This window comes from Cherax quadricarinatus, chromosome 53, assembly GCF_038502225.1.
Source record: "Cherax quadricarinatus isolate ZL_2023a chromosome 53, ASM3850222v1, whole genome shotgun sequence".
NCBI lineage: Eukaryota > Metazoa > Arthropoda > Malacostraca > Decapoda > Parastacidae > Cherax > Cherax quadricarinatus.
This window is the reverse complement of record NC_091344.1, coordinates 10060315-10074322: the sequence shown is the minus strand read 5'-3', so window position 1 is coordinate 10074322 and position 14008 is coordinate 10060315. Positions and strand designations below refer to the sequence as shown.

The window sequence follows — 14008 nt, the reverse complement described above, 5'->3', positions numbered from 1 at the left end:
AGTTTTACCTATTAGGCACGACATATATATATATATATATATATATATATATATATATATATATATATATATATATATATATATATATATATATATATATATATATATATATATATATATATATATATATATTGGTACAAACATTTACTTTGGGCAATCAGTCGTTTTTTACATGTTTTTAATAATCAGTATTTATATGATGATAGTCGTCTTATATACACTACCTTTGTAAAATATACTCCTGAGGAGCATTTGGCGACAGGCACGCTCTTATGTCTGCTCCTAAAATATCCAGGAATATTTAGGGAAAGTTGTCCGGTCGAGCGCTATATAAACAGAAGTAAAGCTTCTCTCTCCATCACAAGTCCAGCATGAACATCAAGGTAGGAAATGTCTGTCTAGTCCTCATTGTTAATTGTTACCTAAAAGCACTCGTGGTACAATCTTGATTTTTCTCCCTTTACTCACTTATTCAGACCCTTTCAGAGAAATAGTCTTAGCCAATTACGAGTTCAAGTTTCGAGATGGTGGATAATGAGGTTAAGGCTGTTAGTTAAAATGGATACATTATATTAATTAGTTGTTAAAATTACATTACGAAATGAAAGCGGATTTCATTCTTTTATCAGGAAGAAATAGGAGTTGTTTGGAAGAGGTAACAGCTGGAATGCAGCCTTAGAGTAAAAAGAATAATGTTGAAGGTGAATGAATTTATTTTTGAGAGATTGAGAATAGCTGTAAACATAATATTTATGCATTTTACTGTATATGTGAGAGATGGAAATATTTACGGGTTCTCTGTACATGATATAAAGAGAACCAGGCAATCAGAATTATAGGGTTTCAAGTCTGAGTATTTGCTAAGTGTATGGTAGAATTATTGAAGAAAGAGTTATTGGAATATCTGAGAATATTATTCGCAGATCGATAATTATTCTGAAAATCATATACACGTTGTCAGGTTTCCGTTATCGCTTGCGTTTTGATGGTGGTAGCTGGTGAGCCACCTGTGCACCATGCTCCACCTGCACCACCTGTACACCATGCTCCACCTGCACCACCTGTACACCATGCTCCACCTGTCTATCATACACCCCACCACCAACCTCATTACCCTGAGGTAAGGAAGTGTGTTCATAGTTCGTATATAACTCGCAGCTACAACTGTATATTTGTATATAAATATTTGTTAATGTTAGCAATATTTTTTTCATGAATAGCTTTACAATCTGTAGTTATATAAAGTATATACTATGTCTCTCTAGGTTCCTCCCAAATACGCCTTCAACTATGCCGTGGTTGATCACTACTCAGGCGCCAACTTCGGTCACTCAGAGACCCGCGACGGTTACAAGACCGAAGGTACCTACAACGTGGACCTTCCCGACGGCCGCAAGCAAACTGTCAACTACGCAGACAACGGCGGCGGTCTGGAAGCTGTGGTGAACTATGATGGTGAAGCGAAGTACCCAGAGTACAAGCCTGTGTATAAACCAGAGTACAAGCCACAGTATGAACCTGAGTACAAGCCACAGTATGAGCCTGAGTACAAGCCACAGTATGAGCCTGAGTACAAGCCACAGTATGAGCCTGAGTACAAGCCACAGTATGAACCTGAGTACAAGCCACACTATGAGCCTGAGTACAAGCCTGAACATGAGTCTATCTACCCAACCCACCCAACATCCTACCCACCCCCACCACACTTTAAGTAAATATCAATTGACTTGTTATTCTTCGACATGTTTTATGCGTATGTAGGTATGAGGCTAACATTGTTTGCTTAATAAACAGTACATTTACATATATGCATATGTATATTTTATACCATGAATGAGTCCTTCATAAACTGTGAGAACTTTCGTGTTTACGTGATAAAACGAAGATCACCGCCATCATATCAGAAGAAACAATTCATCCTCGTTTGCCAAAGGAAATATAATTTTTATTCTTATGGCTATCTTTTGGTTTAACTATACCATATACTCTATAATGGGAAGTGACATGATGAGAGTGAAAATCTCTTCACTAAAGGAATTTAGAGTTGCCTTCCCTTTATTGGATAAAATCTGATTATTGTTCCGAGCCATATTCCCCAAGTGCTTCTTGGTATTTACGGATTTAGCGCTTCTTCGTGAATTTAATAACGTTAATATGCTTTATACGTGTATTGTCTTCGCTGAGTTTCACATCTGATAACTAATTTGTTCATTTTGTTGTTTCATCATTTTGTGTTGCATAAAAAGTTCAACGTGTACCTAAATGTGATCAAACTGATTAAGAGAATCAGCAGCTACCTCAGCAAGGGTACACACATGACTAAACTACAAGTCAGTAAGAAAAAATTGTGAATGAAAGTCCTGCCGTTTAAATTTGCTAAAAGAAAACAACAGCCTCCTAAAGAGTCACTGTTTTGTCTTCAGAGGCGAAACGAATTTTCCTGTGAAAGATGAGAGACCACTTGAACGAAACTGAACCACACGTAAAGACCGATGTAAATATTTCGGCCATAGGCAACGACCTTAGTCATAAGATGACCCGCTCACTGATGCCGGAAATAAGGATAGATGAGGAGGGGAACAACAAGACAGTGATAGCTAATGGTTTCTGCCACGGTTTGTTAACCATTTATATTCTCTGATATAGGTATTTTAAATAAACACTTTAGATTATATTATCCTTACAAAGGATTAATATAGCAGTGAGTCAATATACGTACTTGGAATTTTATTCCCGACACTAAAGATTACAAATCCCTTATTTTTATAATAATGACAGAGAAAAAATGAGATAACAAAATGGAACCCGATTAACTTGTCATGTCCTGCTGAACGAAGACAACAGTCAACCTCTGCAGTCAAGCTGATCACCAATTAGAGTGTGCAGTTTGTTCCAGATTGCTGTAATATTTTGAACATAAGAACATAAGAAAGAAGGAACACTGCAGCAGGCCTACTGACCCGTGCGAAGCAGGTCCATGTCCCTGCCCCCCCGGATTAGCCCAATGACCCACCTAGTCAGGTCACTTCCACTTAAGGAAGGAACACGGCATCAGACCTAGTAGCACAAGCTAGTCAGATCCAACTCACACCCACCCACACCCACTCATGTATTTATCTAACCTATTTTGATAACTACACAACGTATTAGCGTCTATAACTGTACTCGAGAGTTTGTTCCACTCATCCACAACTCGATTACCAAACCAGTGCTTTCCTATATCCTTCCTGAATCTGAATTTTTCCAACTTGAAACCATTGCTGTGAGTTCCGTCTTGGCCGGAAATTTTCAGCACGCTATTTACATTCCCTTTATTTATTCCTGTTTTCCATTTATACACCTCGATCATATCATCCTTAATTCTACGCCTTTCGAGAGAGTGCAGATTCAGGGCCCTCAGCCTATCCTCATAGGGAAGATTTCTGATACATGGAATCAACTTTGTAATCCTCCTCTGTACGTTTTCCAGAGCATTTATATCCACTTTGTAATACGGTGACCAGAACTGTGCAGCATAATCTAAATGAGGCCTAACCAAGGATATATAGAGTTGAAGAATAACCTGAAGACTTCTATTATTTATACTTCCGGATATGAAGCCAAGGATTCTGTTAGCTTTATTGCGAACACTAATGCACTGTTGTCTTGGTTTTAGATTACTGCTAACCAGAACTCCTAAATCCTTTTAGCAACCAGTAGTATTAAGCTCTACATTATTTAGTTTATATGTGGCATGTTTATTTTCCTGTTCAACATTTAGAACTTTGCATTTGTCTATATTAAACTGCATCTGCCACTTCTCCGACCATTGCATCAGTCTATTCAAATCATCCTGGAATGCTCTAGTGTCCTCACTGGAATGAATTGGACTGCCTATTTTGGTGTCATATGTTTATGAAATACACAAGTGAATTGCAATATATCTGAGTTGGTAATGCTTGTCTTGTCTCTGTTCCGAGATTCCAGCCTTTAGGTACACCGTGTGTTCATAGTCACATGAGAACATCCAGATTAAATAAACAGGATACTGAAGAATGTAGCAAAGTCCAATATGTAAACTTAAGCAGAGAAGGGTTCAGCTTGGTGGCCTCTACGGTTTCTGTTTATGAAGGCTGAACTGGCTTCTGCTGTGGTGAATTGACAGTGAGACTTGCTGGAGGTGAGAGTTATGAGCTGTATTACGCTGAGGTTTAGGACTTATAACCAGGAGACAATGCTGTATTTACTGTATTTCTGGGTGAACGACCAAGTACTGGTGATGATCTATGTACAAACTTCTCACATAATTCTCGAAATCTCATGTATTCTTTCAGCCAGAATGTAAGATTAAGTGTAATTATTGAATATTGTCCCTATTTTTAAGATTACCTTGCAAATCTAGATTAAACTTCTTAATGTATACTTGGTATATACAACTGGGGCTTGTGAAAGAGGTCTATCAAGTGCTTGTATAAGTGGCTAAATAGTTGGTTTACTTAGAGTAAAAAGGAGACAACTTACTCTCACCCTTACATACGGTGACAGCGGTGGAGTGGACAAAGCATTTCTGCCTTATCTAACATTCTTTTAAAATTGTATTTGTCATTCTCGATCAGGTTATGTTAGCATATATTAACTTATATTTACGTATAACAAACCAATAATAAATTAATAAAATGGGTGTCTTACATCCGGCAGAGCGGGGAGCGTGACCAATCTTTTAAGAGCGTTCGTTTCCTCCCGAACATTAAAGAGTTGTACGGTGGGTCGCAGATGTTTACAAGGCTCACTAACACTACAGCACTTAGTAATAACACGTATTTATTATATATATGTACATATATACATTGTTTTATAAATATCGTTTTCATTTCATGCCTCGTGTGGATACAATGGTTTTTCTCTCCTTTTTCTCGAATGTAGAACGTTATAACATCTTAAATATAACAAAACATGGTTTATGTGCTTGATTAACTAGTGCTAACAGACGTAATAAATTATTTTAAAGTTATTATATTAAAAACCTTAAAAAAATAAGCCAACAGGAATGAAACGCCCAATTAAAACATTTTATTAATGTTAGAAATGGGGGCTCTGAGATCACAGGGATTATGATCTCTTAGGTCAGAGGGATTATGATCTCTGAGATCACACGGACTATGATCTCTTAGATCACAGGGGCTATGATCTCTTAGATCACAGGGACTATGATCTCTGAGATAACATGGACTATGATCTCTGAGATAACACGGACTATGATCTCTTAGATCACAGGGACTATGATTTCTGAGATCACACGGACTATGATCTCTTAGATCACAGAGACTTTGATCTCTGAGATCACACGGACTATGATCTCTTAGATTACAGGGATTATGATCTCTGAGATCACACGGACTATCATCTCTTAGATTACAGGGATTATGATCTCTTAGATCACAGGGACTATGATCTCAGAGATCACAGAGATCTTCAAGTATAATTAAAAACATGGATATAGCTAGGATTAAAATCGTAGCTAAAATCTTTGACCAGGTGTGAGCTGATGCATGGGTCTAGGTGTGTATATAACCAGGCTCATGTTTTATGATACCTTCAATAGTTACATCTGCCATTAGTCCCTTGCCTGTGTCTACGTAAGTCACAGTTTTCTTGCGGCCGTCAGGGAGGTCCACCGTGTAGCTGCCCTCGGTCTTGTCTCCGTCGCGGGACTCAGAGTGACTGTAGTAGGCGCCTGAGTAGTCATCGGCGACGCCGTAACTGAAGGCGTACAGAGGAGGTTTCTGAAAGAGAGGAAACATCACAATTATATACATTATAATTACTGGACATTTCAGGGGGAATAATTATATTTCCTTTCTAGAGTCCATTTGTGCAAGAACTTATAGATAGGAAATATAAGGTCAAAATAATTATAAAAATGAAGGACTAATAATAAAAAATCAAGGAAAAATGATAAAAATCAAGAATATCATAAAAATAAATGTTATCATAAAAATCAAAGACAGGTAATAAAAATCAAGAACAAATAATAAAAATAAAAAACAAATAATGAAAATCAAGGACAAACACAATAGAACAGGAAACAAACAAGAATAATGGTACTTACCCCAGGGTATTTTGGATTATCGTAGGAGGGAGAGGCAGAATGTGGCGGGGCGGAGGTTGATGGATGGGGATAGTTTGAGACAGGAGGATAAGTTGATGGATGGGGATAGTATTGAGGACGCGATTGTGGTGCGGGAGTAGAGGACGGTGGAGGCTTAGCAGTGGAAGTAGTATAATAGGATGTAGAATGAAGTGGATGGGAGTGGAAGGTGATGATTGGACGAGGTAAGAGGGAGGCGATGGTAATGGGTGGCGGGGGTGGATGAGAGGTAGTGGTTACGGATGGTGGGTGGGGAGCGTATGTAATGGGTGGTGAGAGTGGGCCATAGGTTACGTGTGGTGGGGGTGGATGAGTAGCATAAGTTACGGTTGGTGGGGGTGAGTGGGTGGCATAAGTTACGGTTGATGGGGGTGAGTGGGTGGCATAAGTTACGGTTGATGGAGGTGGGTGGGTTGCAAAGCTTACGGGTGGGTGGGGAGCATAAGTCGGTGGTGGGTGAGAAGGATAGTTCATGTATAATTTAGGTGGGTGAGAAACGTAGGTGTGTGATGGATGTGGATGAGAAGGGTAGGTCGTGGGCGGTGGAGGTGGATGAGAAGGATAGGTAGGTGGTGGAGGTGGGTGAGAAGGATAGGTAGGTGGTGGAGGTGGGTGAGAAGGATAGGTAGGTGTTGGACGTGGGTGTCTCTTGGGATTTGGTCGCTGTCGAAATATGTTTGATGGGTAAAATATAGACGGTTTTGGTAACCGGATGAAGGAGGAGGCGGGGTCAGCCAGGACCACGAGGGCCAGACAAGCGGCCATCAACACCTGTAAAATATAAACACTTACATACACAAATAACCCGCACATAAAAGACAGAAGCTTACGACGACGTTTCGGTCCGACTTGGACCATTGACAAAGTCACCAAAGTCGTAAGCTTCTGTCTTTTATGTGCGGGTTATTTGTGTATCGTTCCAGTCACGGTATTGTGCCTTTTTGTTATTTATAAACACTTACACTTGAACTGTCTTACGTAGCATCAGAAAGAAGCCTCATAATATCAGAAAGAAACCTCATAATATCAGAAAGAAACCTCATAATATCAGAAAGAAACCTCATAATATCAGAAAGAAACCTCATAATATCAGAAAGAAACCTTATAATATCAGAGAGAAATCTCATAATATCAGGAAGAAACCTCATATCAGAAAGAAACCTCATAATATCAGAAAGAAGCCTCATATCAGAAAGAAGCCTCATAATATCAGAAAGAAACCTCATAATATCAAAAAGAAACCTCATAATATCAGAAAGAAACCTCATAATATTAGAAAGAAGCCTCATATCAGAAAGAAGCCTCATAATATCAAAAACCTCATATTATCAGAAAGAAACTTCATAATATCAGAGAGAAATCTCATAATATCAGGAAGAAACCTCATATCAGAAAGAAACCTCATAATATCAGAAAGAAACCTCATAATATCAGAAAAAAACCTCATATCAGAAAGAAACCTCATAATATCAGAAAGAAACCTTATAATATCAGAGAGAAACCTCATAATATCAGAAAGAAACCTCATAATATCAGAAAGAAACCTCATATCAGAAAGAAGTCTCGTAATATCAGAAAGAAGTCTCGTAATATCAGAAAGAAGCCTCATATTAAAAAGAAGCCTCACAACATCAGAAAGAAGCCTCACAACATCTGAAAGAAGCCTCACAACATCTGAAAGAAGCCTTACATCAGAATCTTCACATCAGAGAGAAGCTTGTCTGTACCATCTAGTGAGAAAAACTAACAATATTCTGCTTAATTTCTAGGACGCCAGATCTCCATTACTCTTTATCCAATTTATAATTTTCAAAATATTTTGAAATTTTCACTTTAACTGACTAATAAATTTAATACTTTTTTCCACTTCAAATAAATTAAAAAAAAAAAATAACGAAATATTTATCTGTCACCTGTCTCTGACAGTACATGGGTTTTTAAGGGTTATTTCTCCATAGCATTTATCACTTTTACAGCAACGCGAGACACGTAACTCAGACAATAGAAATTACTGCATAACATCTGAGAAAATAAATGATAGAACCACACATACACACATTTTCAATTCAATTTTTGTTCCATTTCGTGCTAAACTAAGTAAAAAATAAAAACACGGAACGGGTGGGGTTTGAATCCATGGCAAGTGTACTAGAACTCAGAGGCCAGTGGGTGAGTCACTAAACTATTCAACGCAAGGAGTAGTGAAGGTTTGATCCTTCGTTCCCTAATCGTGGCCTAACTTGTGACTAGTCAGGAAGTTGGCGAGTGCGAGACAAACATGTGTAGTGTAGCAGCGGAGTCGCACTACACTACCTACCTTGCTAGCCATGGTTCTCATGTTTAGCTGAGAGCGTCGCTCCGTTTATAAACGCCAGCTGATTTCCAAAAGCAAGAGTTTCTCTCCCAGTGGTTAAGTGCCGTCTGTTACATCGGCTGCTCATTACTCTTCATATAGGCACATATGACACTTTAGTGTATTCTTATGAAGCGTTAGCATGTAATTAGTGGTAATTTGAACACCTGGTCTCCCGGGGACTTTCATTTCTTGTGTTACGAGTTTAATCCAAACTCTGACAAGACAAAAAAAAAAGTTCCTTACCAGAGTAGATAACTTACTGTTCTGAGTGGATAACTCTCAAACCAGAGTGGATAACTTACTATTCTGAGTGGATAGCTCAAACCAGAGTGGATAACTCCCACTCCCAGAGTTGATAAATAACATATCATTGGGAACAACTCATTGATTAAAACTAAAACTAACATACCAGTGGACGACAGACTAGATGGGATAACTAACAAATCATATTAGATAACAGTCCAGGTATAGATAACTAAATGGCAAGAGTTAATATAGAGTAAACTAACAGACCAGAGTTGGCTAACTAGCAAACCATACTGAATAACTAACAGACCATTTCGAATAACTAACAGACCAAAGTGGCTAACCACCAAACCACAATGACCTAACTAATGGAGTAATACCACTGGACAAACCTCAAAAGACAACAGCAGCAACATCCAGCAACCAATAAACAGCAAAAAACAATATCCAGCAACCAAGAACCAGCAAGCAATACTCAACAACCAACAACACACACACATACAGTCAACACTCTGCACAAGGCGTTCATAGAAACCAGGCATATTTCCCAGCGAGCTTTTTTTAGATACCTTTCCAAATATTTTACGACCAGCAAGCTGCTGGAGCGTTTTCCAAATGCAACATAATTATATCCCATTCACTCGTGTAATGTGTATCATAATTCATGTTTTATTTTCCTGTTTTAGGATTCTTTGGTCAAACTTGTCGACCAGAGAGTGAACAGGTGGCAGAAAAGAGAAACAATTGCTATGAAAAGCAAAAGGTAGCAGATACGATATAAGCAAGATCGTGGTCTACATCAGCAACACACAGCAACCATGACTCTCAGGGTAAGACGAGGTTATTATTCCGCTGTTAACTTTGTAGGATGCAGTTGTAATCTGAAACTAAATGGAGGTCATGAATACACTGTTTCAATTTTTGGATAAAGAATGAAAGTTTTTTTTAACTATTTCCCTATATGTATATATATATATATATATATATATATATATATATATATATATATATATATATATATATATATATATATATATATATATATATATATGTATATATATATATATATATATATATATATATATATATATGTATATATATATATATATATATATATATATATATATATATATATATATATATATATATATATATACTGTATATATATATATATATATATATATATATATATATATATATATATATATATATATATATATACTGTATATATATATATATATATATATATATATATATATATATATATATATATACATATATATATATATATATATATATATATACATATATATATATATATATATATATATATATATATATATATATATATATATATATATATATACATATATATATATATATATATATATATATATATATATATATATATATATATATATATATTATATAAATATATAACTCATTTTTTTTGTAAAACTCAAACACGTTTGCATATCAAAAATATTTTAATTTTTGCAGATTTTCGTTGTTGCATATGCAGCCTCAGTGGCCACAGCTGCTCCTCAGGCTGCTCCGTCTTTTAGGCTCGTACCTCCACCTATACCTCCCTCCTCTCCTCCAGTTCCGGAGTATTTATCCCCTTTACCTTCCTCACCACCTCAGAAACCACCTCATTATGCTTATTCAACTCCACCCTATTCTGCCCAACACAGTGAGCCACAGTACCCTGATGTAAGTACCTCAGTGTCTTTATACATAACCTAGTGATGAAAGGAAACAAGTCATACATTTAGGACATCTTTATAGGCTACGTTTCGGTCCTGAGACTTGGAGAAACAAATTCACAGGACTGAAATGTATTTAATGAAATACCCTTAGTGTATATGCTTTTGTTCTTTCATCCATATTGTCGGTATAGTTGTACCTTTTACTTTCATACTTCTGTTTTTTTTTTTTTCCTTTTAGTCATTTCGTCGTCTTTTTTTTTTCTTTTCAATCATCATATTTTCTTCCTCATATTTTATGAACATTAAAAAATTCTGAATTCATCTTTCTGTAAACCGAAAGTATGTATATTCACTCCAACATCGAACTGAAATTATACTTCTTTGGCAGTTTTTAATAAAATTAATATCTTTAACTCAACCAAATCTTATCAATTCCAAAAGATTTACTGAAGGATAAGGGTCTTCAATTTTGCATTCTAAGCTGTTTCACTTACATGTCGTGTAGGATTTATAGGGTGCTGAGTTGATAAATTTGATACATGTGCAACACTTACGTATCTTTGTTATGGAAACGTGTCGCCACACATTAGCTTCATTAGACCAATACAAAGAATGGTGAAAATCAGATGGAGTTTTAAGGTAATTAGTCCCTTAGCCTGGAGTCGATGAGGCACTGATTACTTCAAACTCCTTCCAATCGTCACCATTCTTCTCTGATTTGGACTGATGAAGCCACTGCGTGGCGAACGTTTTCTATAATAAAGAAACCCAAGTGTTGCACATGTGTCTATTTTGTCACCTTGTCGGTTCTCTGAACCAGTTATCTACTTTATGAGAGTTGTTGCCCACAGGTACCACCAAAATACACATTCAATTACACCGTCAACGATGCCTCCTCTCGTGTGAATTTCGGGCACTCGGAAGCTCGAGATGGTGACAATACAGACGGTAGCTACACAGTGGATCTTCCCGACGGTCGTAAAAAGATTGTCACTTATAAAGACAAGGGTGACGGTCTGAAAGCTGACGTGAACATCATGGGGAGCGTGAACGTTACTTCCATCTATGTTTCTGTGCCCAACACTCGCGGTCATGAATTTATTTAGGCATTGTGTCGCATCGACACTGCCTAAATCAACGTATTCATTGTTCAGTATTAATAAGTAATTTGTTGTTGTATCTGTTCTTTTTAATGTTTCTTTATTTAAATAAAATGTTTATTAACAATAATAGCTTTAATTGCTACAGTTCCTAAGACCTTATATTAATAAGTTACTTTTCACCAGCATTACATTTTCTTTTCATAAAACTATCACACGAGTAACCATGAAGATACATATAATAAATCTAATGATCCAAATTTAACAGTCACACTCTCATACTAATCTTGACATACTGACTATAGTTTAAAGACTGTAAAGGGTGAACTATGCATTACCTGTTTCCTTTGAAAGGATTTTCATATTCTCAGGCAGTAAACATATTATCTATTTTTAATTATGCAGCTAACTAGTTAGATACTTCAGATATATGAATATATATATATATATATATATATATATATATATATATATATATATATATATATATATATATATATATATATATATATATATATATATATATATATATATATATATATATATATATATATATATATATATATATATATATATATGCAAAACAACCATTGTGAAAGAACAATGAAATTCCAATCGCTTTCGTGACTACTCACACATTATCAAGGAACAATAATAATGTGAGTAGTCACGAGAGAGCTTGGAATTTCACTATTCTTTCATAGTGGTTGTTTTGCATATTCTGAAATCACCTGTTTACTGTGATCTTATTGCATTCGTCATGCGTTTTCGCCCACCATTAGGCAGGCCAAAGCAGCATGGGTTCGAGTTCTTGGCTAGTGCAGTGCTGTTATTGATCAATACCACTCGTTCGTGGTCACAATAATATAAAATACTGCTCGTTGAACTAGTACACCAGACAGGGACTAGAATGAAATTAGCCTAGAGCCATCCACACCATCGTGTGTCCTTGGGTAGCGAGTACAACATCCAGTTCCGCCGGATGCCCTACTCTTAAGGATCGTATGGTCCAGTGGATTAGGACGTCATGCGTTTTCGCCCACCATGAGACAGGCCAAAGCAGCGTGGGTTCGAGTCCTTGGCTATTGCAGTGTTGTTATTGATCAATACCACTCGTTCGTGGTCACAATAATATATATATATATATATATATATATATATATATATATATATATATATATATATATATATATATATATATATATATATATGAAATTAGCTCTGAGGCACCCACACCATGGTATGTCCTCGAATCACGGGGTGATCTTCGTAGGACTGGGTGGTCCCGTGGGTTAGAGCGTCGTGAATTATCGTTCACAATGAGGCGGGCTGAAACGACATGGGTTCTAGTCCTCGGCTAGTCGCAGTGTTGTTATTGATACATATAGATATACACTGCGACCAACCAGTTCCTTCAAGGATAAGTATACTATCAGCGGAACAGTTAGGAATATTTGCACTGCTGGACAATAAAGATGAATATTCCTTTTCATTATTGATTCCACTGTGTCTTGGTTACTGCCTTCATGGAATTCGCACAGTTCAGCCCCTGCAGTTGCAGCTACCACACTGTTGCCGCAACTGCACTTTCTTTCCGAGAGATGCATGTCTCTAAGTATTGGTACTCGGAGACTAGACTGGTGATGTGAAGATGATGTACAGCCTTAATGACCATCGTGTACTAGTCATGGCTTAAATGAAGCATTCCTTTAATTAGGTACCTTGATACTGGTGAGGAGCTCTTGATCCAAGGACTGAAAATCAACTTTGCTTTTCTCGGGTTAACCTGATAGATTTCTATATTCCAAACTAAATCTTTGTGGATTTAGAATCCCTGAAAATACAATACTGATTTGAACCTTACAAGTCAACTGACGAACTGACCGCAGAAGAATGAAAGGGAACGTACTCTGACTAGTGTTTATTTACTGTGTAAACAAAATAATTAATTGTGTCGTAAGCACAGAAAGAGAATGTCGTTCATAAATATAAATAATTTAAATTTCAAAGCAAAATTTGGCGATATACTGCGACAGCCTCGTCACAACATAATGGATTTATTATACATTGACATTTCAAGAATAGTGAAATATAAATGAAAATTTCTCAAAGGTTTATATATGCAGTCAACTGTCTTTTAACTGATCTCCAGCAGCTGATTGTTAATGCAGCTAATTATCCAGGCAGGAGCTTATTACAGTATATGAAGGAATTAACAGCCTCTTTTCCATTATACTATGTCTCTCAAGGTAGGATGATTTATATATATATATATGTCGTGCCGAATAGGCAGAACTTGCGATCTTGGCTTAAATAGCAACGCTCATCTTGCCATATAGGACAAGCGAAAATTTGTGTATGTAATAATTTCGCCAAAATCATCCTGAACCTAACGAAAAAAATATATTTCACTATGTTTGTTTAGTATTAAATTATTGTAAACAAATCTATAATATATTTAGTTGGGTTA

The 14008-nt window shown here is 36.4% G+C and overlaps 1 protein-coding gene across 1 annotated transcript; it reads left to right on the top strand.

Annotated features, from left to right (window-relative positions):
• Positions 1-965: 965 nt before the first annotated feature.
• On the top strand, positions 966-1763 carry LOC138854231 (uncharacterized). The gene is made up of 2 exons (XM_070096247.1): positions 966-1120; positions 1266-1763. Exons 1-2 carry the CDS (start codon positions 986-988, stop codon positions 1713-1715), a joined length of 585 nt encoding a protein of 194 aa, XP_069952348.1. The 5' UTR covers positions 966-985; the 3' UTR covers positions 1716-1763.
• Positions 1764-14008: the final 12245 nt, after the last annotated feature.